The 26,369-nt window shown below is 41.5% G+C and overlaps 1 protein-coding gene across 5 annotated transcripts; it reads right to left on the bottom strand.

The window, feature by feature from the left end:
* Nucleotides 1-1,160: 1,160 nt before the first annotated feature.
* LOC101795471 (scavenger receptor cysteine-rich domain-containing protein DMBT1) lies at nucleotides 1,161-22,434 on the bottom strand. Of its 5 annotated transcripts, none has more exons than XM_072039879.1 (23): nucleotides 22,269-22,434; nucleotides 20,098-20,193; nucleotides 19,475-19,792; nucleotides 18,970-18,999; nucleotides 17,347-17,427; nucleotides 16,903-16,980; nucleotides 16,280-16,351; nucleotides 15,057-15,134; nucleotides 14,731-14,811; nucleotides 14,285-14,362; nucleotides 13,618-13,728; nucleotides 9,567-9,887; nucleotides 8,632-8,673; nucleotides 6,687-6,719; nucleotides 6,162-6,194; nucleotides 5,958-5,990; nucleotides 5,778-5,810; nucleotides 5,554-5,586; nucleotides 5,373-5,405; nucleotides 4,318-4,353; nucleotides 3,620-3,795; nucleotides 3,031-3,416; nucleotides 1,161-2,140 (listed from the first exon to the last, which is right to left on the bottom strand). In XM_072039879.1, the coding sequence occupies exons 1-23, from the start codon at nucleotides 22,330-22,332 to the stop codon at nucleotides 1,900-1,902; spliced, it is 2,487 nt and encodes an 828-aa protein (XP_071895980.1). In that variant the 5' UTR covers nucleotides 22,333-22,434; the 3' UTR covers nucleotides 1,161-1,899. The 5 variants fall into 5 exon arrangements, with proteins under 5 accessions (XP_071895980.1, XP_038037393.2, XP_071895981.1 ...); XM_038181465.2 differs by having other exon boundaries at nucleotides 1,163-2,140; nucleotides 9,567-9,890; nucleotides 22,269-22,433; XM_072039882.1 differs by lacking the exon at nucleotides 9,567-9,887 and having other exon boundaries at nucleotides 1,165-2,140; nucleotides 22,269-22,432.
* Between the last annotated feature and the right edge of the window lie 3,935 nt (nucleotides 22,435-26,369).

Below are 26,369 nucleotides of genomic sequence, written 5' to 3'. Positions count from 1 at the left end.
GCCTTCAAACCATTTTCCAATCCCCTGTGTTCACACACCGTGTTCAGACAGTGTGATGTGCTCACATACCAGGTGATGCTGAAATATTAATGGCACGCTTTGAGTTCCCTCTTCCACCTCAAAAGAAAATGGCCGTCAAAGTCCTTTAAAATGAGAACAGGATGACTGTATGGAAAGTATTTTAAAATAGCTGATCCTTAGAACAAATTAGTGTGCATTTTGGAACAAAGGAACAAGCATTCAGCTGTTGTGGATCTGTTATTTACAGGCACTTTCCCTCACTGCCTGCAGCTGAGATTTCCCTGCAATAGCCAGGAAAATGTGATTTCAAGCACTTTAAGTCATTACCTGTGTGAAGCAGAACAGCAAGGTTACAAGTGCAATGGATTTTGGTGTGAATTACGTGCAATTAGGAAATATTCTGGCTCAGGACTAGAGTTCTGGCCATTTTTTTACAAGGGCATTACAGTCCCACAGGGTTAGGGCTTTGGCTGTGAGCCCACTTGGCACTACACAGGCAGGGGCTGAGCCACCAGGTCAGAGATCTGGTCAGAGCAGGGACTTGGTGTGAGACCTGCAGGAGTTTGTTGTCTGAGAGCTGCCTAAGTTATTCATGGAGAAGCTGAGTTTCAGAATGATTGTAATCCTTTTTTATTTTATTTTTATTTTTATTTTTTTTAAGGGCTGAAACACAAAAAGTTGTCTCTTTCTTTATTTCTTTCCTTCTTTCTTTCTTTCTCTCTTTCTTTCCTTCTTTCTTTCTTTCTTTCCTTCCTTCTTTCTTTCCTTCCTTCTTTCTTTCTTTCTTTCTTTCTTTCTTTCTTTCTTTAGGTCTTGTATTTCAGACTCTAAACACTAGGCATCTTTATTCCCTACTGAGCATCTCATTATGAGTTTGGGTAACCTGTATATAGTATATATTGGGTAATCTGTATATATTCACCATGTAGAAACTGATTATTGTTCTTGAAGATCCTTTTCACACTCTGAGTTTAGATGCTCAAAAGATTATCACCAGATTATCAAAATTTAATCCATCTCTTTCCCTCAATTGACTGCTGGGCTACTGTACAATCTGCAGTCAACTGTCATGATATTTTTCTCTATTCTGAACTGAAAATTATAGTTTTTTGTTTTTTGTTTTTTTTTTTTTGTTGTTGTTTTTTGTTTGTTTCACTAAGACATTCCAAATAACACAATTTAACATACTGAATCACAGAATCACAAAAACACTTTTTTTTTTTGGCTCAAAGTGATTTAATTTGAACAGATATTGAAAGGAAAATGATGAAGCAAATGCTTGTAATGAAAAAAAAAATAGATGTGCTATAGTTCTAGTCTCCAGTAATAAAAACTAACATATGGAAGATTTTAATAGTTTATAGGTACTGCAGGGATTGTATCTCAGGACATGTACAATATTTTTTTTCCAATTATTTCAGAATTCCTATTTACAATAATTGTTTAGGCATTATTGGTTGCAAGGGATTCTTATCCTCTGATTTAGGTCTCTTCTTGAGCTCAGAAAGCAGCACAGCTGCTTACATCTGTAAGGCAGGTTAATCATTCCTGCATGCTAAGTATTTGAGCTATTCAGTAAAATGTGGAGAACTGTAAGAACAGTAAGAGGAAAACAGCTTTGATGAGAAAAATCAGCCAGCTGATCCAATTACACTTTGTCAGGGAGAGTTTTTACTGAAGCTTAGGCTTTTACAGATCTGGAATATAGATAAAAATATCTGAAATTAAGAAACACAAGTACAGTTAAGATTACAATACCTTTAGATTTACGCCCCCTATTAAAATTTACTTTTAGAATTTATTAGCAGGTGTGCAACACACTGATCGTGTATGTAAGTGATCAACATGATATTATAATTAGAAGAAGCATTATTGGTGCTACTGTAATCTGGAGACCACAACAACGACGTCTTCATCGCTGTCACTTGTGCTTCTTTTGTTTCTCCTTATGCAGCCCTGGTAGCATCGGGAGGAATAATTGTATCTGTTGCACACTGACATTTTGCACTGCAGGTAAACGGATGAGTATCTGCCGATAAAGCTGGGGGCTCTGAATTTGAACTGGACAATCCTCCTGTCTGGTGAATAGTAGCTCCTATAAGTTGGGTCTCTTACACACCTGAGAAAAGAAAAAAGGAAAAACAAAAATACAATTATCATATAAAAATTGTGACATTGTTACTGTGTCATTTGTTTTATCATTTAGAAGCAATTTGCATTCAGAATTTTTAAACTGTGAAGTTAATCACAATTCACAGCCCAGAACTCCTGAACACAGATGGAGTTATATGGAATTTATATATGTAACTTGGTATATAATATGTAATGCTACATATATAAATACCACACACATATGTAGACATATAAATGTAAAACATTGGATGAGATTTTAAATATATGAGCAAGACCTGTGCAGCCCTATTATCTTTCCAAAGTCATTTTTTATTTCAACCTTAAACTTTCTAAGAACTGTAAAGGACCATACCCATATCCCAAAACAAACAAAACCACTTATATGAGGAGGTTTATCCTTGTCTAAATTAATATGTTTTAAAATATAATTTGTGAAATACCTTCTTAAAATTTATACTGATTTCTCTTCCCTGGCAGAATATAACAGTGAATTAAATGTAAAATGCCACTAAACAAAAGTGTCCATCCTAATAGGTAGTTCATTTAAAATCTAGCTGCTTCTTCACAGAATCACAGAATTTCTAGGTTGGAAGAGACCTCAAGATCATCGAGTCCAACCTCTAACCTAACACTAACAGTCCTCCTCTAAACCATATCCCTAAGTTCAACATCTAAACGTCTTTTAAAGACCTCCAGGGATGGTGACTCCTTCTCTGGGCAGCCCGTTCCAATGTCTAACAAGACATTCTTGCTAATGGGTAACTCAAAAGTGCTACAGAACTGTGGATTTGTGTTACATGTATTTGTTATTGACCTTATCACGTCATTCACATGCAAGAAATTATTTGGAAATAGTTGTTGAGATATTTTCCTTACCCATTTCTTATTATATCAGATGCCACAGTTGTAAAGTCATAAGGATTTGGAGAGACCACACACGTGTCTGCAAACAGCATCAGATTCGGCTCTGCGCCGTAGAGGGTAGCACGAACAAACAAATCCCGGCTTGGCAGAACGTAGTATGGTGGAGCCCTCACTACATTGGAAAAAGACGGTGAATCATAAAAGGTAAACCTGACAACAAATCGTCCAGATGGAGTTTGCTGGTACGGAGACTCTCTAATGCTGGGTAGAGCATTGAAACCGGGGTTGCTGTATATTCTGCAGGCGAGGTTCAGCAGCGAGTTCCTATTTCTGCTGTAGAGGTTGCCAGACATGGATCCTTCCACTGTGTTGGAATAAGTGATGGCTTCACGCGTTATCTGTTAAAATATTAGTGAGTTTAGAGGTGCAAAGAAGTGCAGAACCATTTTCCTGAATGCCACTGGGAAGCTGGGGGAGCTGAGGGATAGCAGGGCCTGGCCCTGCTGGCCAACCTTGGCCTCAGAGCTGAGGGAAAGTTTTGTTCATAAATAACTTTGACACCATCTTGGCATGTGATAATTTCAAGGCTAGACTTTCTCACCAGCCTCCTCGTGCCACAGCCGTTGTACGGTATGCGGAAGGTGACGTAGGAGTCGGTGATCACAGGCCTGCACCTGGGGTCTTGCAGGTGGACGCTCCCTGCGAGGTACCCTCGGGAGCTGAGGTAGGATCTCCTGATGATGGCCCGCATGTAATTAGGCAGACAGGTGAGGGTTGCTGGAAGATAAGAAATTTAATGTTAATAAACCAGATTTTAGTATACATTAATATGCAGCATGCATTAAATACCAGTGTGCTTCACAACTGCAGATGTGGGCTTTGCTGACTAAGCTGGAGAAAACAGCTGAGTGGAGAGAAAATGAATTCCTCTCTTTCTTCGCTGGTGCCATAGCTTATCACTCCCTCCTACAGCTAACCCTGAGGTCACACACGTCAGCAATTCTGCAGGACACAGTGAGCTCGCCACGACAACCCCTGAGCTGCTGCTTTGCTTTCGAGGTCCCTGCTGCCACACCTGGCCAGCAGCCTGGCAATCCATGGGCAGGTGTTTCAAATGTCTTTTTTTCCATAAATGTTGCAGACGTAGACCAGCTTGTCCTGCTCGGGCAAGCCCCTGCTCTACGTCTTAGATGCTGCCTGCCATAAGCTGCCAGCCCTCTCCAGCTTGCATCTTGCCCAGAGTGCAGGGCACTGGTGAGGGAAAAGAATTAAAAAGAGGAAGAAAGGAGAAGGCCCTACCTTGGCTTATAGGTGCTGGCCTTGATTTTGGAGGAGCTTTTAATGAAAAAAAAAAAAAAAAAAAGAAAATAAGTGAGAGTGAATGATGAAAATATGCGCTTGTATGTAATCAGTTAATATCCACTGTAATCAGCTGAATGCAGTCAGACTAGAAAATATTAATATCAACAGAGCTGAAGAACAGAGCTGTCATGGACAAAAAAGTCATGTTAAGAAAAGCATGCAGGCTTGAATGATGACATATTACTAGCAATAACAGGAACAAGATTTAATTCTGCTTATTCATTTGTTTAGGCAGATGACTCCATGCTCAAATGAAGACTTTTTATCAGAAGTTCAGTTTTTTGTATGTCACCAGAAAAACAGAGTTAATTTACTGATGCAGTCTTTTAGCAATGTGAGGCTGATAGGGCCAGACTTAAAAACAAGACCTTAGTCTGCCCTCTGAGCATTTGAGGCATGATATTTGCAATGTCTGAGCAGAACCTGAAATTCAACTTTCTTCAAAAGTTAAATCCCATTGTCAAAAACTCTATCTAAGATTCAAAACAAATACCACTGAAAATATCAGAAATTCTCACTGACTCAGTTTCCAGTGGGGATGCAACTTTGGCAAGTGCACGAGGCTGACTTTCTAGGCATGAGGTGGGAAGCATTGTCAGACCACAATCAGCTGACTAAGCACTTAAACTGGAATAACACTGCACAATTTACAAGTGGTAATGCCTCTGTCTATAGGAATTTGAAGGACTGATGGAGTTGATGAGATTGTTACCATGAGAAAAGAAAATATGAAAGAAAACATTGTCTGAATCCTAAATAAATTCATCATTCGCATGAGAAATAATAAACGTGTACCCACATGAGGTAGGCCAAGGATTCCTAACATTTTTTGCCTGAGGACACTCCATGGTCCCCAAGCACCATCCCTGTGCCTCAGTTTTCCTCCACCCATTTGCAGTGCCTGGCCCTCAGCTCCAGGAGCTCTGTCCACGCTGCACGGCCAGGCAGCGCCGCTGCTCACCGGGCTGCTGGAAACGAGCACCAACAAGTACCTGATGTTTCTGCTGCTGGGGACTCGGTCGGAACTGCCAAAGAGAAAGCAAAAGCCAGGCTTCAGCCATTTTCCCATTACTGCACGAGGAAAGAAAAGGCTGCTGCTTGTGGAGGGAATCAGCAGCGTTCTGCCAGGCTTCATCCTGGCACCAATTCCACACAGAATAAAGTGGTCAGTACCTGGTACTGGAGGCGTGGTGGTTTCATCAGGGACTGGTGAGGCAAGGAAGAGAACACAAGTGCCAGTTAGGAGCTGCCAGAGGCCAGACAGGCAGGATGAACCCACGCCACAGCGGAGCCACAGGCTCCTGTTTCAAGGGTGGCTGTGTGCAACCCCAGGGGAGGCTGCTGTAGCCAGGGCACAACCATGCTCAGCTGTAGGGTCTATGAGCAGGGATAAATACCTGGTGTTTCAGCCACAGTGGTCTCAGTTGGGGCTGCCAAAGAGAAAGCAGAAGCCAGGCTTTAGTAGTTTTTCCATTACTGTGTGAGCAAACCAAAGGCCACTGCTGTGGAGGGAATCAGCAGCGTTCTGCCAGGCTTCATCCTGGCACCAATTCCAGACAGAATAAAGCGTTCAGTACCTGGTACTGGAGGCGTGGTGGTTTCAGCAGGGGCTGGAGAGGCATGCAAGAGAGCACAAGTGCTGATTAGGAACTGCCACAGGTCTGACAGGTGGGAGGAACTCGCGTCCCCCTTTGGAGGGTGGCTGCACACTGCTGGGGGAGGCTGCTGCAGCCGGGGCACAGCCACGCTCAGCTGTAGGGTCTATGATCAGGAATAAATACCTGGTGTTTCGGCCACAGTGGTCTCAGCTGGGGCTGCCAAAGAGAAAGCAAAAGCCAGGCTTTAGTAGTCTTTCCATTACTGTGTGAGCAAACCAAAGACTGTCAAACCAAAGCAAAATTAACATTAAGGTGCCAGTAGGCCTGGTTTAATCAGACCCCCATTCCAGCTACATTATAGATGTTTACATTATCCCATAATTTGTTATCTGTTTAACACAGCTTGTGGCCTTTTCACTGCCCTTCAGGGTAGGTGAAAGTCATGCATGGGGTATGTGTACCCCTACAGAGGTCAAAGAGCTCAGTGTTGTGGGACACCTCTCCCAGCTCATCACAACCACTGCGACAGCATCAGGAGTTTGTGTGCCCACTCACCTGCGTGCTGTGAGCTTCTGGGAGCTAACAGTGTGTAAGGGCTTTCTCACCACCAAGCAGTGTTGAGCTTACAGGGAATCAGCACTCCATGATGGGAGAAATAATGTTTGACTAAGCCTGAGGTGAATAAGCTGGCAGTGCAGTGCTCCCTACCTGTTGTGCCAGGTGTGGTAGGCTCCAGAGGGACTGTTGGGAGAGAAAATAAAAAATAAAAATAAAAATAAAAAATAAAATAAAAAAAGAAAGGCAGATCAATGTTTTCAGTTAAGGGTTCAGACAAGCAGCAGTACGGTCAGGGCTCTTCCCCAAACCACAACCTGGAGAAGCCTGCAGGTTGGTGTTCCTGCCTCCATTTCTGCCACCCACACTGCAGACCTTTGCCAGGAGAGGAGCAGTGATGCAGATTTGGGAGGGACAGGCAGTGTTTCTGTCCTGACTCCTCACGCAGGCTGAAATGTGGTATGAATTGCTGTTTGCAGGGGAGCAGCCCCAACACTGCAGTGTTTATCAGGGCCAACAAAAGCCTGGGAGGTGTGCCAGCCAGGACTGCTTTCAAATAAAATAAGTTACATCTAGCTTGGGATGGTTAGCTAGGAAGCAGTAAAGCCTCTTGATACATCCAAGGAGAAATCATTTTCAGCTTGCAAACTACAGAGGGCTGAGCAGGGCTGAGTGGATTAGGAGTGTGGGCTGAGAATCTGAACTTGATTTCTCCTTCTTAAAGGCTTCTGTTGCTTGCAGCTTGTGTGCAGCACATCAGAGATTCATTACAAGTGTTTCTCAGTAACCATCAATTAAGAGCAATGTGTGGTAGCAGTAAAAGGGGAGAGGAGAATATTTACCAAAAATAAAATCAGGGTCAAACTATGTGCCTTTTCAGAGTGGTAGTAGAAGCCTTATTCATTTCTTCAGCACTGTAAGTCTCGAGGCTACTGTTATTTGTTATATCACTGTAGTGCAATACAACAGCACAGCATGAATGTCATTTCCCTAGAGGACCTCAGTCTATCTTAGACAGAAATATCTAAGTCCAAAATGATTCAGTGGCCTGCCAGCTTACACTGATGTCTAGTACCAGACACATCATGTTCATGCAGTGTCAGATTCTCCACCAAAACAATTTCCTTCTGCATCCTCAGCTAGCAGGACATAAGCTCAGTGTGAGCTCTGTTTTCTCCATAAGTTCACGTGATGCAGATACCGTCTCTTTAAATGTGAGTATGAAATCATGAAATAGGAGTGCATTCCCAGGAAAGAAAGAATTAGAAGAAAATATATTTACAAAGCTGCAAGTCTGAAACAAGCAATTTTAGGCCCAAATAGTCTTTGTTCCAGAGACAAGTTCCAGGTCGGGCTGCCAACACCTACCCGTGGGCATCTCTGGAAAGAAACATCTATAGCTCTGCTCTTCCCTTTCTGCTTGCATGACCCTCCAGTAGAGGAACCCCTTGTGGGAAGGAGAGGATGGCTCCAGGTCACCTGCAGCTCAGGGGGACCGGTCTGACTCATGCCCATGGGGCCACAGCCAGGGATGCCCATTCACAGCTCCAACCTTGCACCGGGCTCCTCTTTTCATCCATGCACACTTTCATGCATGTCTTAGGAAACTTGATTCACATAAAATAAAATGGAGAAGGTGTGTACCTGCACAGATAACACCAGCATCTTCCTTGTGGAAGCAGTCGTGTGTGCCCAGCCCCCTGTGGGAGCACTGCTCCAGGGAGGACTCATTCCCTGTGCATTTCACATTGTCCAGGAGAATATCTCCTGTGCCTTCCCCAAAAAAGGCGTTAATTTTGGCTGAGAGAGCATCACCACAGCCCATCTCTCTGCACACAACCCTGGCATTCCTTATATCCCAGTCATCATCACAGACAGTTCCCCATCGCCCGTTGTGAAAGATTTCAAGGCGCCCTGAGCACTCATTGTCTCCATTCACCAGTCTCAGGGACATCTCTTGGAAAAGGAGAAGGGAATTCATGGTCACTCAGCAGCCTCAAAAACTGGCAGATGCATTTACCACGTAGTGACAGCCAAGTAACCATATGCAGTATGTCAGACATGAAAACTTTGAAAGATCTGCCTAGGGAGAACTCACCAGATGGGACGGGCTCTGTCGGGCCTGTGGGAGTAACTGGCTCTGGAAAAGGAAACAGAAGAATGAATTTCTGGTCTTGCTACAGAGGATGTTTGATAACATTCTTCAGTTACAATGGAATGTAATATGACATTCTTCAGTTACAATAAAGGAAAGCAGTAGTGACATGGAGCAACCCCTTCATCTGTGGGAGCATCATCACAAAAGGGAGAAGAACAAACCCTTTTTAAAATGTCAGCTATGACTGGGTCTGGGTGTTAATGGTTGCAGTTATCCTGCAGATGTAATATTCAGTTGTGTGGGACACTTTAGTTTAGGTGTGGGACATCCTCACCCAAGAGACACACATCTTTCTGGGTTGTTTAACTCCACTTGAGGTCTTTACTGAAAAACTCTCTCTTTAATAAAATTAGAGCGGGAGAAAAATTTCAGAAATGGTCTCACTTCTGTTTTGTCAGAGCACGGCTAGAAATCAGACACTTGCACAGCTTGGACTCAACTTCTGCTAGAGGGAGGTAGGGTAGGACTGCCAAGGCCACTTGTTTTATAATAATATTAAAGTAAATAGTGTCAGAGTATCTCTCTTGTGAAGTCCAGTAGGCATATGGCCATTTTCTTGCCAGGAATTGAATAGCACAAACTGGCAACCAGTTCTTTTGGAGAGAATTTACAGCAAATTCTTTATCTTTTCTTCCTCCTCACTCCTCTTGCTTCCTCCCAGTGCCATTTCCCCAGGTTCCCAGTACGCTTTCTGGGCTCTCCAGCTGCGCATGTCTCCAGTCAGAACAGAATTGCTGGAAAACTGGGAACTGACTTGAAAGACTCCTATAGAAAGTTGCTAAGAATAACTTCCTGCCAAATCCAAGAAGAGGAAACTTGATTTACTACTTGTCATCTTTCACATGGGAAATCAGCACTGACACGTGCCCGTGTACCTGCGCAAATGACGCTGGCATCTTCTTTCGGCTGACAGTTGTGTACTGCTATCCCTCTGTGAGAGCACTCCCACAGGCTGCTTTCGCCCCCTCCGCACTGCACTTCATCAAGGAGGATGTTCCCGGAGCCCTGCCCAAACTGGGCCTCGGGCACGGCCAGCAGAGCTTCCCCACAGCCCAGCTGCCGGCACACGACCTTGGCGTCCGCTAGGTCCCAGCCGTCGTCGCACACCGTGCCCCAGCTGCCGTTGTAATAGAGCTCGACGCGGCCCGAGCACCTGCTGTCGCCGTCTGCGAGTCGCAGGGACTGAGCTGAAGCAGCTGCTGTGGAGGAAGAACACCGCACGGCGCTGCCATTTATCCTAGGCTGTGCCAAAGCCCATCTTCAGGCCAGCCAGCACCGCGGTGAAGACAGGAGCGGGTAGCCCACAGAGTAATCTGCTGCCACAGAAGATCCTCCCCTGAACCTCAGCGCTCTTTTAGGACTGATGTTATAAATTCTTGAACCTGTTTTTCCACTGGTTGATACTATATGCAATATCTGACGGGCATGGACAAAGTCATCTTCCACAACATGCTGATCTCTGGGGAAAATGATCCTCATCCCTACGACTAGCAAAGTAGAAGGATTTCTACTTTTTCTTTACCATCTTTCTCACCTATATAGTAGTTCTGTCTAAACAATTAACACAACTACCCAGAGCCAAGCTTTTCCTGAGATACCTTGCAACCTGAAGGCTATGTGGTTTTTTCTTTCCTTTTTTTTTTTTTTTTTTTTTTTTTGTTTCTTTTTACATTTTCCCCCCATCTTCTTTAAATAATGCCTGATTCAGCTTCTTTTCACTCTGGCATAACAGATGGTTGGCACAGCATCATTTCCCAGGAATAGTAGCAGAGCTATTTCTACAGATCAGGCTCATTTCTGAGAGCTGGGTACTTATGGAATAACCCACACATTTATCTCACTTTCAGAGGGAAAGGCTTTTAGAGATCTGAAGTTCCAAATTAGTTTTATGGGTCTGGAGTGTATTTTTCTTTCAGAGAAAGAAATCAGAGACTCTGCCGACAACATAATTGAGTTCCTCTGAGTTTGTTGCCATCATAAACTGTACCAAGTACACACAGCTGTCTTACTTCTTGGTAGGTCTGTGATTACAAGGTTTTCATTTCGGGACATTTTGCTGTCACCTGGCAGTCATTTGTAACCAACTAATGCACATCCATTCAGAATGAGTGCCATGTTTCCAAGGACTCTCTTTGCCCTTAATTCCTTTTTGCTGACCATGATCAAAGCTCCTTCCATCTGAGTACCATGCTTATCATTTCCTTCTGCAAAAGTTGGCTGTAAAGAAATGTCAGCAGCAATATTCTTGGCTCGCTTCCCAAGATCAAGGTCTGAACTTCTATGAGACTGCCAAATATGATTTCAGGGATAAGAAAATAATTGAGACAAAAGATAACTAATTAATTTGTTGAACCAGGTGTTGAGCAGTCACTAGCGATAGTGAAAGGTGTTACATAAGTTTAAGAACTGGACTTCATTAGCTATCTAGGGCTAGGAGCGAGGAGTGAGGAAAAGGCAGATTAAAAAATATATATCTAGATCTTGACTTAGATTACAGGCAGTAATAAATTCATTGTGATTCAGCTGATATTAAAAATAGTTATACTGAGGGGGAGGCAACCTCTGAATTAGACTTACTAAGTAAATGAAGTATTTCACTAATCTGAAATATGAATGTCAATCCGAAATAAAAGACCGATTAAGTAGCAGCCCAAAGAATTGTTAATGCATTCTTGTGGGTGTGTCTAGATAGATGAAAGGCAACTTTCTGCTTTCAGCAAATGAATAAAAGAAAGCATTAGATATTTGCTTCTCTTCAAAGTCAGTGTTTAATGCTTAGGTAAGTGTAAAATATAATCAAAAGAAATAGTAAGCACTCAGTTTCCCTGAGCCATTAACCCAAAGAGCCGTTTATCTATGGTTGGTGCAAGTAAAAGTAATGAGATTGATAGTTACAGCTAAAGAGGGCACTTTTTCACTTTAACCATTAAACAGCTTCCTTGTTGCACACAGTGTGCATAAATAGGATGAAATTGTTTGCTCAAATGCATGGTTGAATAGACATAAGCATAGCACTTAAAAGTAGTAATGAAGGTATTCTTGGAAAACCGTATATACACCTCATATTAGGTTCCTTAAACCTGTATTGTAGTCAACTGATCAGTCATTTAAGAAGAAATTCACGTTCAACTTCTGAAAGCCAAGAAGATAAAAGTAAATCCTGAGGGACCACGTTCATTTCTCAGTTTCACTGCTGTGTGCTAACTGCAAACTTCTTTTCATTCATCTGGAATAGGTCCCAGTCTGAACATGTAAGGCAGGCTGCAAAATCTGGTCAAAGCACTGTAAAATATTCTTTAAAGCAAGAAAGTTTTCTTTTCTATCCTTTTGAAATTGGAATGACTGGCAGCAAAAAGGTAGAGAAACACTGACTTAAATTTCTCCTTTGCTGTACTAAAGATTTGTCTGTTAATATCTAAGACAATTAACATTTGTAGAAAATAGGGTGGATAGACCCTAGATCTTGAACATGAATGTATTGTTAAAAATAAGGTTGATGGGTGGAGCATTAAGCAGATTTGTACTACATTTCCTAGACCTGCTGCCACTGGTATTGAGACACAGCTCTTATCTTTTGAGAACACAGATAAAACTGTAGAAGAAAAGAAGCTCTATAAAAGGTTATGAAGAGAAGAATTATCAGTTGTCTCAGTAATTGTTTGTCATGTTATGCAGCATCTTGAGCTAACAGATGGTATGGGTGTTAAATAGCCAGCCACAGCTACTGTACTGTAATGAAACCCTCAGCCATTAGCACTGACACTTTGGAACAGGACAGATAGAGTGACAGAAGGAAAGGCAAGATTTGTGCGCTCTCTGGAGGACAGGATGAGAATTCAAAATGATCTTCATAAACGGAGTAAATGTCAAAAATCAGCAAGTTGAACTTCAGCACAGACAGATGCAATGCACTGCTCATTGCAAAGAGAAAACCGAGGCACAAAGGCAAAATCATCCTCTTAGCTGGCACAGGAGGGCCATGGAAAGACTGGAAGTCAACAGTGTTGGCACTGCACTGAGTCCAATCTCAGCTTGCTCTCAGAGTGATACACTAGGTCTACTTATCCTCCTTGGCACTAATGAGCCCTCAGCTGCTCATTTGGTGACTGTACATTTAAGAAAGAGGTAACAGGGAGAACTTGGATTTAAGAAATGTAATAGGCTTGAAAATCATGAGCTCTAAGTTTAAAGAGCTGAATTTAGTTTATATGGGAAGTGTCTTTCAATATTCAGAAGAGGACTCTAAAGAGGATTGCCATGAATTTCCCCCTGGAATCTGCAGAGAGCTAAAACAGCAACTGTAGGCACTACAGAAGATTTCTATCAACAAAAGAACATCAAATGTAGCGTTCTACACATTTTTCCTGTGTCTTGGAAACATCTGTCAAGCCCAGAGGCAAAGTGTACATATTCATCTTCCCCGATGGAGATTTGCTTAGGAGTTTAAAGCCTACTGTTGCTATCAATTTCTTCTTCATCAGACGTAGTGGGTAGAGAGGCCCCCCCTCAGCTGATGGCTGATGCAAAATGGCCCTGTCTGGTGAAACTCTGGATTTAAGGTTTGTAAAACTTAATAAATTATTTCATAGACTCATTAAAACAGCTCATTCTTCAAAAGCTTACAAAGCATCTTAAAAAAAACAGATGCCAGAATAAGATTTGCCCCAACAAAGAGAATGGAGAAAAGGTGGGACACACACACACATTGCAGTGTGATCAGCATTTATATGGGGACCAAAGCCCCACATAAGTCAATTTCCCATCCCCAAGAGGGACCTCTAACAGATGCTGAGGGGGAGTATAAGAATGGGACAAGCAATCCTGGTTTGCATGGGATTGTCTCCTAGCTGCATCCTCTTGCATCTAGGAGACGCTTTTGCTCCTGAACCATGTAAGGCAGACAGCTTGTGTCTGACTGTTCCTTACCTTCATTTGTTGTAGAGGGTAATGCTGGAGTTGTGGCTGGCTCGCTGGTCTCTGTGACTGGGGCAGATGTGATTAAGTCATCCAGTTCTGTGGTAGAATCATCAGTTGAAGCTTTGAGGGGAAAAAAAAAAAAACAACAGTAGGAACTATGAGCAACAGTGACAAAATGTGAATATAAACCAGAAATCATTTTTTAGTTAAAACAATCAGGATTCATCATTTTTGTAGAAATATGTGAAAGTACAAGAAGGTTTTTTTTCAGTGAACAAACTTGGAATTGTCCCTTGTACTTCAGTCCGAGTCCCTATACAGCATCACATAATACTATGATAAATAAATATTAAAGCTTGGGATTTTTAAGCTTCTTGGCTACTTGAGAATGAAATAGCATGTTCTTATCCCTCTTTATGAAAACTTCAGTGCACATATTTTCCATGCAATATGTCTTTACCTGAGCTCACCTAGACTCAAAACTGATCTTGGTACTACACCATCCAACTACACCGCTGGTTTTACAAGCTGAATTTACTCAGGATTCTTGCTATAGATACTGCCTCAGTCTCATCATTCACTGAAGTGTATGCACAGAAGGAATACACAGGTATAAACATGGGGATCATTAAAGAGTGTTTGTTTTAGATATAACTTACAAAATGGCCATTCTTACCTTCAAAAACTGTGGTTGGGATTTCAGGGGCCAATGTGGTATTTTCCGCTGCGAGAACAGCAGGTGCAGAAGATGGATCTGAGGCCAAGAGCAAGTCAAAGAAAGAGGGAGAAGAAGAGAGAGGCAGCAATTAGGAGTGAACGCGTGGTCTGAAATCTTGATGAAAGTAAGCAGGTTGGGGCTTAGCAGCGAAGGAAGTCAATGTGTAGCCCTTTATTGTTACTGAAAAAAGTCTCTCACCTTCACTTAACCTGTAACTCTAAAGATAGAAGATACCTGTGCTATTTCTGTCTGTGTTCTTTTACTGCTAGAGGTGCAATGGTCATTTGGAAAGATGCAAAGTAGCCATTGTTAGGGAAATAAAGAAAGAGATTTTTACTTTTTTTTTTTCTTTTCATTTTTTTTGGCATTTCCTGAGTGAGTGCTAGCAGACAAGTGCTCCTCACCTTCCTCGAGGGTTGTCACGGTCACTGTAGCAGACAGTGTCTCTGTCCCTGTTGCGTCTGGGCTGGGTGCAGACGAGGAAGCTGCAGAGATGGGCAGGGGTGAGGGAATATGTTACTAGATGGAATCACCTGAAGGGGTTGCAAAGGAGGAATATGTGGGTGTTGAAGGGACTGTTAAATTTAAGGAATTCATTAGTGGAGTGAAACATCAATCCATGATAGAAACTGGAGCTGAAGTTTGGTGTTATGAGTTAGCTTATGTAATCTAATTTAAACAGGAACTTAAATGCTATTCTTAGATTTTACAGCATAGTGCTTGTTTTTACCTTCAGGAGCTGTGGAAGGGATTTCTGGAACCGAGGTAGCACTGCCTGTTGTAGGTGGGGTTGGTGCTGTTGATGCTTCTGTCGTGTTTTCGGAGGTCGTGACAAGAAGGAAGAAATGAGGAAAGGAGAGAAAGAGAGCATTCAGGTAAGGCAGAATGGCTGAACTCAGCTGTTGATGAATTTAATTGGTTTCAGACTTTGTAGAAAAGGGTGTCTGTATATTATCTGTCATCCAAATCCACACATATGGCTCCGAAATGGGTCTTCATGTTAAAACTTTGCATTACAAGTGTCAGGAAAGTTTCAGACTTTTCTCACTGGGAGTGAGGAAAGCAAAAGGAGTGTGATAAGCAAAAACAGAAATGGGTGTTGTAACTTGGCAGTAACATATATATATATATATAACAGTATATAGCTTCCCAGTGCGGCAACACAGAGTGTTTTATCTACTTCATTATGAAGTCCAAAATGTGAAATAACAAAGGTATTTTGTCTCTCTGTAGGAAAAAAATTATTACAGCCATTTCTGCCTTATCTGACTGAAAGTCTTTCTCCCAAAGTTGTCACAGTCATTGGGGAGGAGAGGGAGAGTCTGTTCAGACTGTTTTTTCTGCAGTTCCCTGCAGGGTGTCCCTGAATTGCAGAGCATCACCACAAGCTGGTAAGAGGTGTGGTGGAGAGGGGAGGCTGGTGGCAGAGCCAGCTCTTGCACCCAGCTTGCAGGGCTCAGCCTGTGAAATGCTGGGCCAAACGTTGGAAGAGGCTGAATCTGGTAAGACCATAACTAGAGGTTTATAAACTGTTAAGAATCCAGATAAATGTTGTTATAAATGGTGAGAAACACAGACTAAATGGCTTTATCCCAAATCATGCTTCTAAAAAAATAATATATATATATATAAAAATCATTATTTCATTCTGATTCTCTCATTTAAATTCTGCACCATTCAGCTTCACTTGAAGTGAGATTTGCAAGTAACATTTGCAGCTCCTTATTGGAGTTGTGGTCTGAGTGCTGGTGGCAGCCTGCCCATGCTGCCAGAAAGCCAGGGGTTGGCACCAAGCAAATGGGATTCAGAGACAAGCATTGGTGGCACTGAGAGATGCTGATTGTGCAATATTTCTTGGCATGTCCTCTGATCTCCCCTCATAACCAAAACTTGCATCCAGGTATTAATTCAGCATTTTTCTAACATGCTGCAGGCGGTGAAAATGCCCGTTACCTTCCTTTGGTGTGGTCAGGGTTTCTGATGTCCTGTCTTCTTCTGTAATGGCAGTGGAAGCAAAGGAGGAACCTGTGCAAGCAAAGGAGGCTATCAGAAGGATGCGAAATTAAATGTCTGCCAGCAGCAATTAAAGGCAGATGTGTGCTTTGAAGACTTAGGGACTCTAGATCTCAGGCTCGATTAAAAGCTGTGCTATCAGTGTGCTAAACAGCTGGAAAGGCAGAGGTCCAACTCAGGAGGTGAATTCAAATGTTTGGCTGTGCTCCTTAATGGTTCTGGAGGTTTTATGAAACTTGGACACACAAAATCACAATGATCTGGACATTTCTGCTTTACAAAACTATACCTGTAGTATTTATAGCTACAAGCTCAGGGAAATTAATAATTAAATGCATATATTTCTACTGTATCTGACAGTTTCATATTTTTTAAGTGAAGATGTTAAAGTGAGGGTTGCTCCTTCACAGCAATATTTAATTTTCATTGGCTACTGTGACTATTTTACAGATTCATATGGTCACATCTTCTTAATCCAGTTGAAAACAAACAAACAAACAAACAAAAAAAACAATTATCAGAGTGTTTATTTTAGATATAACTTGCAAAATGGCCATTCTTACCTTCAAAAACTGTGGTTGGGATTTCAGGGGCCAATGTGGTGCTTTCCTCTGCAAGAACAGTGGGTGTGGAAGATGGATCTGAGGCCAAGAGCAAGTCGAGGAAAGAGGGAGAAGAAGAGAGAGGCAGCAATTAGGAGTGAACGCGTGGTCTGAAACCTTGATGAAAGTAAGCAGGTTGGGGCTTAGCAGGGAAGCAAGTCAATGTGTAGCCCTTTATTGTTACTGAAAAAAGTCTCTCACCTTCACTTAACCTTTAACTCTAAAGATAGAAGATACCTGTGCTATTTCTGTCTGTGTTCTTTTACTGCTAGAGGTGCAACAGGCATTTGGAAAGATGCAAAGTAGCCATTGTTAGGGAAATAAAGAAAGAGATTTTCACTTTTTTTTATTTTTTTATTTTTTTGGCATTTCCTGAGTGAGTGCTAGCAGACAAGTGCTCCTCACCTTCCTCGAGGGTTGTCACGGTCACTGTAGCAGACAGTGTCTCTGTCCCTGTTGTGTCTGGGCTGGGTGCAGAGGAGGAAGCTGCAGAGATGGGCAGGGGTGAGGGAATATGTTACTAGACGGAATCACGACCAGGTAAAATAAAAAACATTTCAGGGCTCAGTGAAATCATTAGTACTTTGGGCTTTGTGGAAAGGGAAGTTAGTTAACCAGATTTTAACTTTTGGTAATTGGTTCAGAAGAGCATCTTCTAATTAGTAATAATAAATTGATGTAGTAGTAATTAAAAGTGAATTTGGGAGACTGATGAAACTGGTATACCTCTTGTCATGGTATGAGCACACCTGATTGCCATTCCACCTATTCACTAACTTCAGAACCTGGAAATATTAGGTCAAACTATTGAAAGAATTGAAGGTGAAGAAAATATCCAGATAAGAGTGCCTCAGATGATCCAATTGTACAGATCTCATCATACAGTCTTGATAATTATATTGTAGGTAGACTTAATCATGTACTTGTTTCCCTTCCAAACACATTTTCCTGTGAAAATGAAGATGGTGTTGGCCATTGGCTCCTCCAAGGCTACTTACATACAGGGTTAGATAATGAAATATTTTTACTGAATTCCAAGTGTTCCTCCTGTATGCTTCTCAAATTGCATATTACCCCAAATTTTTGCAGGTGCCATTTACAGCTTGAGTTTTTCCCTTGCCTTTGCCAGTACAAGTCGGCAGTTCTGTGGTAGAGGTTACGGTGCTGTCTGTGGTAATTGTTGGTGATGAACTTGTAGTTTGGGGATTCTCTAAGGATGTTGGAAGATAGAGGAAATAAATTATTAGGGAACTATGATAATGGTCATGAGAACTGAGACACTGGTAAAACAACTTAAATGTCAGGTTTCATGTAGCAGTGGGCTAATGCACTACACCTGGTAGTGTGATTGCTGTCAATTAGTGACAGTTCTAAATGAACTTCTGAGATATATGCCAGTGGTACCGTTAAGGCAGATGTAGATGCTTAGAATATGTGGCAATAGATCAGTGCTACTACAATGTGGTTTTGCTGATAAAGGTCTTGAGGAGAAATTATTTAGGGAACCAGCCTTTCACTTTTGGGCAAATGGTTGAGAACTGCATTTTAGTGACCACTTCTTTGTGCACCACAAAGTTCATTAATGATTAACTCAACACTTAAAAAAAAAAAAAAAAAAATCATGAGAAACATGGGTGGCACCTATATTTTAAGATTTCCTATTTCCATTATTCCATTATTTCAGGCACACGGTGGTGAAAAAACAAGAGTCACAAGCTTATACCTGGAGTGTAAAGACTTGTTTTATGTTTTCCTAATTGTTAGCAGTGTACTGGGTCTGGCTGGAATGTTAACTTTCCCTGCAGATGAAAGGCAAATACAATTCCTAAGGGCAATCCAAACAACAGAAATAATTTTGGGATAGATGAATAACTAGTAATGAGGAAAAATTAGGAACATGCACCGTTCTAGGATACTGTCTGCCAAGGAACGCTAATCATATGATTTTTCAAGTTAAAAATTAGTCTCTGAGCATTTAAGGATACTGTGAAGTGCTAATGGATTTATGTCTCAAAAACGCTGCCTTACCCGGTGGTGCAGTCGTGGGGGATACTGCATCTGTGAACACAGAACAAAGCAAAAAATTGATATTTACTGTGGAGTTATTTTTATTGCTTCAAAATAGGTTGCTTCTACCTATGCGATTGTTGATTTCAGCTATGTTTATGACAAAAAAATTAAAACACTTTTTCAATTTAGACATGTCTTGGTTCACATCTTCTGGAAGTACTTCTACCTCCAGTTAACTGTTTGCCTGCCTTATTTTGGGAAGAGCCTACAATAAGATGCTGACTAAAGTGTCTTGGACTATTTTCTTTTCAGCATATTCATACTCAGTGCTTGTTGCTGCTGGTCTTGGTATTTTGTACAGAACATCCTTGTGTTCCTTGATCACTTGGTTCAGCCTAAGTACAAGGAGCCTCTGCTTGCACACAGTTCAGCTCCAGTCTGATTTCTGAATGTTCCTCATTTTTACAGTTGACAGAAAAATCCAAAGAAAGTTTTCTAAGTACAGATTTATATATTTTTTTACCTGAACAGATGACACTGACATCTTCATTGTGTCCGCAGTCATTTTTGTTCCAGCCAGCGTGCGGACAGTCCCAAAGGTAAGATTCAGTTCCTGTACACTGCACATCATCCAGGAGGATGTTTCCTTTGCCAGGGCCAAAGTAAGACCATCCATAGACAGAATCAGCACGGCCACAACCAAGTTGTCTGCATACAACATTGGCACTGTTCATATTGAAGTAATCATCACAGACTGTCCCCCATTCGCCTTTGTGGTAAACTTCAACCCTTCCGGCACATCTGTCCCCACCAGATGCCAGTCGCAATTGCGGCGGATCTTCTAAAATGAAAGCAAATATTGGCAGGCAAACATCTCAATCTGTTTATTACAGAAAATGTAAACTTCTCACATCTGAGGCTGCATCCGCCTCTCTGCAGGGATGGGCTGTGCAGTGTTTCTGTGTCCCCAGTGCCTGGGGCTCACTGGGGAACACCTACAGTGCACAAAAAGCATGGGGCATGGAGCCAGGATCAGTGCTGTTAATTCAGCCCAGTTCACTCAGCTCTGCTTCATGCAGGAGCTGTCATGTTAGGGTATTGCTGACTGGGTGTGTTCACACTCTGGAGTATGTCTCACTCTCTTACCTTTAGGTCCAAATGTGTTTCTCATCCATTCTAAGAATCTGTTCCATGCTGAGTTTGGATCTCCACCTCCTGTGGGCTGCCACCAGAAACCACTTGCTGTATCAGATAAGAAAGCACATTATTAGCACTGACATAGTTCTAGATATGTTTTATGGTTTTCTGTCTTGACGCAGAGATGGACAGTTAGTACTCTTATGTGGGGTGTTTTCAAAGCAAGAATAATCCTGCTGTTCCTCCCTGTGCCTGGAAGGACATGCTCATTCTCTCGTAGTTCAGTGGAAGATGATCATAGAGAACCTTATTTCATGGCAGCACAAGAGCAAAGTAATCCAACCCCACAAGTCCTCATGTAGCTCCTGTGAAGACACAGGCGACTGGGAGCTGAGCTTTGCCAGATTTTACTGGGGCAGTAGAAAAGGTTACTCATCTTTGCCATGTTTTTGCCATAATAGCAGGTGAGATTGTGGAGCATTTGTACAGACTGTGACAGTTGCTTTGGCTGACAGCCCAGCGAGTTAGCTTAAAGTGCTCTCTTTGCAAATACCTGCTCAGGTGTGGTCAGAGAGCCCAGGCTTCATCTAACTCAGCACTGAAGAATACACTACACACTGCTCAAAGCATTTCAAAATGTAGGTTTGACTAAACCAAAGTGTGGCATTAAATATTTGTAGGGCAGCTCTTCCATTTACAGTCTGCGTATTTCTGGCTAGTTCTGTCAGGTGTAGTGAATAACAGGTATCCATATACTCATAGGCAATCCTTTGCTTCCTCTTGTACAGTGAAAGTGCAAAGAGTAAGTAAGTGGTAGTCTTCCACTCTTCTTTTCCACAAAGAAGCAGGAAAACTCTCGCAGGTCCCATGCCAAGGAAGAAAAACCCAAGCCCCAGCATTTTAGTGTTTCTCCAGATTTCAATGTGATCATGCAGAGATGTACACCAAGAACATGATAGAATAGGAACAGTCTTCTTTAAACCCATTAAGAGATGTTCACAGGCCAAAATTGTCCTCCAAAAGAGGATACAAACATTTGGGCTGATCATGTGGTTTTGGTAATCTGTAGATTCAGTCACATAAATACCTTTGAAAATCTGGCCCTACGTATATTCAATTAAAGAAAAAATTATTTAGGCTGCCAGAAGTCAAAGCAATGTTTTCAAATGGCAGCTGTTAAATATCCTTGTTCTTTTGGAATTAGCAAGCTCTGAAGAGCTGTACCTGATTCAATCACTAAAATCAGGAGAAATTTCATTTGGGGCCTTTATTATTATTTTTTTTTCCTAACTGCATTTGGTTTTCAGCCACTTGCTTTCACAGACTCTTACTCTTGTGAATAGATCAGTGATCCTAAAGTTTTGGGTTTGCAAGACAGGACCCTAAGTGACTTTTCCAGTCAAGTTAATCCAGCCTACATCGGGTCAAATTGAAGACAAAAGCGAATTTACTGAAGAGACATTAAAGGTTTGCTGAAGTGTTGGGATTTGACCACCTTCTGGAAATGCGGCTTAGTCCTCTTTGATGCTGAGCTCACCTCTGGGCTGCCTTTTCTCTTGTCTATAAATAATTCAATATAGCCAACCCCAAATCTACATTCTATGAAATTCTCTCTTATGATTGATAAGCCTTTATTCATGGTGCCCAAGCCGATTATTAAAGATCAAAGTATCTCATTCAAACTAGCAAGACTGCAAGGAAGGTTTGGGGTTATTTTTGTTTGAAGTTTGAAGGACAATAGCACTGAGTCAATCCCAAGTCTCAGCAGAGACTTGCAATTGTAACATGTATTTCCACCTGCGTCTGACAGGCTGCTCTTTGTTTTATTTTATTTTGCTCTCTTGGTCTACATTCTTAAATGTATAGTGTAGAAGAATTTTAGTTCAAAACTAAAATATTTGAAGAAGAATGTTTGGAAAACAACTTCCCCTAGCAATTCCCCTCACAGAAGAGAAACAAAGAAAATACTCTTTAACATACCCCATTTTAAAATCTAACCTATGAATTTGATCTGAATGTTAGAATTAGAAGACAAATTAAACCAACAATTACATGATATAAAGCTTGTCAGCAATTTCTAAGGGAACCCAGCCACCACTTCCCAACAAGTCAGTCTGTATGAGTACTGAATTTTGTCTTTAACATTTCCCTGCAAGCACAAAAAAACATACTCACTGTACCTGGTTCACATAGGAGAGAAGCACTTAACAGAAGCATCCAAGTGAGACTCACTTGAAGGTCCATTTTCTTTGTGGTTGTCTGTTCTAAACCAGGGAAGATTCAGAATTTATACTAAAGGGGTTCTGGTCTAGACCAAAGGTGTGTGCTGTGTAATTTGATCTCCCTGAAATTCCAGATCCATGCCAAGGAAGTGATTTACCAAGTATTTTCATTTCACAGGGTATATCCAGACATCCGGATAAGCAGATCCAGATCACACTGCTGTTCCGGACTGGCTACTGAAATCTTCCCACTCTACTGACACCTTTGCAGCCATGTATTGATGTGTTTTTTTCCAGGAAGCAATGATTTATTTTTGGAGATTAGGCTGTTTTGTAAGGAAAATTTACCTTTTTTTTTTTTTTTTGTATCATCAGTTAATTTAGTTTCCAACATACAACTATGCTAAAACAGATTAAATTGATGTGATAATTGTGTCAAAAGATCAGTATCCTAAAAAAGAAAGCCTCAACCAAATGATCTGTGTTTTGTAAGTATTATCCCTCTAAAAAGGAGTTTCTACACTTTTCCATATCTCTTTGTGTCCTCTTTAACCTAAGATTAGATCCCAACAGTATGCTCTGGAACTGCAGTCAGTTCTTTCTCACTTGCAGCCTACAGAGCAATGAATCAGCTGTAGAGATATCGGCCAAGGCATGGTTGAGAGGGACAAACTGTTTTGGGGGTACAGCAGCAGGGCAATTGCTGAAATACAGCAACCAAGGAGAGCAGGATAGGGACAGAAGGTGTTAAAATAAGCTAAAGCTGTGAAAGTCAAAGAATCTGTATTTAAAGAGAGGCATGACCAGCTGCCATGCCCTGCTGTGGGGAAGACCAGTAGACTCCACTGACAATTTACTCCCAAATTAGTCTGAGATTTTCCCCTTCAAAGGACAAGGAAACATGCTGTCTGGCAGTTCTCTGTGTTACATCCCTCGTAAGCTGACTGCACAGAGCCAAAGGAAGTGCAGCCTTTGTGTGCGAGGACTTAGGAGACATGGTTTTGGGTCTGTGAGACACTACACAAAAGAATCGAGGCACAAAATAATTTTCAGGTAAAGGGGAGAAACTACTAGTAGGTTTTTATACTACTAGTAAGAGATATGAGACCATGGGATAAGAGGCAGAAGATATTCTAGTGCTAGTAGAAATACAAATTAGTAGAGGAGTAAGTGAAAACATTAAAAAAATAAAAATAAAAATAAATCATTGTGAATAGGAAATTTACACCAGGACTTGCTGAAGATAATAGTTTGCCATTTGGTTTCATGCTAACTTTTCAGATTAGGTGGCTTGCATGGAAAAAGGGTTCCCACCTAGAAAGGCCATGCTACACAACTGGAAAAGATTTGCCTCTAGCAAAACCATGAATCCAGCAGGATCCCTCCAGCAACACAGTTTTCTCCCTGGCACGAGGTGGTGGGGTCAATACCCTGTGGCTGCTGATATCCCAAAGGATGCCTTCAGCTCTGTCTTACTCAGTACTGGCAAGGAGAAGGTGGGCCTCAGCTAGAGAGAGGGAAAAAGCAAAGCTAGAGGTTATTAGATGATTTGAAAATGAACATCAATTGATTCCTTTGTTCTGTGAATGCTTTTCTTATTTTCTCAGCACACTGTGATGCATTGTATCTATCTAGATGTCCATGTTCTTACTTTCCCACTACCTTCTTGAGCAAAACCAGTCATGTCAAGTATTTAAAATCCCATTTCCGCGTGTGTGGATTATTTTAATTCTGCTGCCATTTCCTGAAGAGACTAAGTGGGTTTATGGTAGATCCTTATCAATATTTCTATCCAAATAACTGTACGCTGTACCTGAACAGTACAGTATATACCAGTTTTCTTTCCTAACAGCAATTAAACTATTTTATACAGACATTTCTCAGTTCTGAATGAAAAGGAAATTTCAGAAACAGTCCAAAACTCCAACTGAAATCTCATGAAGTTTTTATTCCCAAAACAAATTCTTTATCTCAATTCTTTATGAGAGATTTTACTCAAGTCTGGATGAAAAGATTTGGATTTGAACATTATCATATAGAAGACACAGAAGTCTAATACACACATGCTGTTTCAGAGCTCTTCATATTCATCCTACAATGAACAAATTCAGAGTTTGGCTGATGCTGGACTTTCAGTAATCTTCTCCCTAGGAAATGTAGAGTCCTGTAGAAACAGCTAATGCTTCATTCTGGTGACTCAGGCCAGACAGTGTGGAGCCTAGTTAAGAGGACGGGAAGATACGGGGAACGCAGACTATTAGCTGTCTAGCCTGTGTTAGATGCATGACTGAATTAAAGTATCTCAGCTATGAAGAAGCATCAAGATTTGCCTTTTCAGCATTCCTTATGAAGGAATGCTGAAAGAAAGGTCACAAAGAAGCCACTGGTCCCAGCAGACGTGCCTGGGGCTGAGGACTCCACATCCCTGCTCTTGCTCAGAGAAGCTGGATCTTACTGCAGGCTATTTTATGTATGTAAGAAGTAATGGAGGTAGGTACAAACGCTAGCGAGGGCAGCAGGTTTGTACAGCTAATCCATAGTTACAGGTGACAAGGAACAAGCAGCCTCCACATTAAACACTGCAGCCCTTGTCACTGACATTGAAGGTGCCATTTTAAGGAAGTGGCGAGCCTTCAGTCCAAAGCTAAGCAAGCAAACTAATCCCGTGTGGCAGGAAGAAGCAGTGATGACAGTGGGGGCTGACCTTTGTGGTCTTGTCATAGCAGTGCTGTTTCTGAGAAAATCTTCTTAAAGAAATCTCTCAAAATTCACTCTGAAAACAAAGAGTATTTGTTTTCTGTGATATAGTGAAATAGCTTTGTGCTGGAAGGTGGGCGTTAAGCTTTCCTCACAGTGCTGGAGCTTTGCTGCCCTGGCGAAACTACCCCTCTCTGTTCAAAGCTTTTTTTCAGCTTTGTCAAACTACATTCAATTTTCATGGAATACTGTAGTGGATCTGGTGGACAGTTTGAGGGGCTAAAAGCAATCAGAAAATGTAAAGCTGTTCTGGAGGCTATTACCACTGGAGGGCAGTGAGGCACTGTCCTTCAGGAGTGAGCAAGTTACTGGATAAGATAGATGGTGTAACGCACAGTTCTTTTGTAGGGTCCATAAAGAGGTCTCAATTTTAGCAAATACCTTAAAAAGTAAGCAGACAGCAAAACAGATTGTGCATGAGACAGCTACAAAGAGCAGGACACTTGTTTCCATTCCTCAGCTGTCTTCTACCAATGTCAGAGGATATTTCTTGGCCTAATGGTGCTCAGGAGAACTGGCCTGTTTAGGTGGAGGCCTCAGGACCCTCTCCCCTTGCAGCTCTTTACACACTATCACTTATCGAGGCTGTAAACCATGACATTTGATAGCTCTCATAACTAAAGTTTGCAAGGAATTTCTTTGAAATATCTTCGAGGGAATAAATTATCACCAGTTGAATTTCTCCTAGACATGTATTTCTTGTACAAATTCTTATTTGTATTTCTTCTTCCCTGATAAAGAAAACACCTGTGTGTGAAGCCAAAAAATGGTGCACAGGTCTATTTTTGTTTTGGGTCACATTAATAACTTTTTCAGTCAATTGTCCACTGTGGATTACTCACTAATGAAGTGTGCAACTGGAAGAATTTACTGAAATGCCCCACAAGATTACCACTTGAAAGCTGCCGTAATACTTGCCATATACTCATCCTTGACTTCAGTCAGCCTGGGGATTTGGCTGATGTAAGCCCGTGGCCCAGTGTTGCTTCAGGCTGCATTTGAAGAAGACAGCATATTACAGATAAGTGTGCAGAGCTTGTTTATGGTTCACTGCACATTGCTCTGAGGAGAGACGTAATGAAAGATTCCTGCTAACTGTAAATATACTTACTATGCTTTTGAGAACATTTCTTATGCAACAAATCTTGTTTTTCTGCTGAAACCATCACATTCCCAACAGGCTGTTTCATTGGTTTTACCTTCTGTTTCTAAAAGCAAAGAAAGAATTATGAACTTCCAAATAACTTTTGAGACTTTCAAGACACATGTAAATAAAAATTCCTTATTTTTCTGCATTGAGAA

The sequence above is a fragment of the Anas platyrhynchos genome, chromosome 6 (assembly GCF_047663525.1).
Source record: "Anas platyrhynchos isolate ZD024472 breed Pekin duck chromosome 6, IASCAAS_PekinDuck_T2T, whole genome shotgun sequence".
NCBI classification, from domain to species: domain Eukaryota; kingdom Metazoa; phylum Chordata; class Aves; order Anseriformes; family Anatidae; genus Anas; species Anas platyrhynchos.
This window is presented reverse-complemented; position numbering and strand designations above follow the sequence as displayed.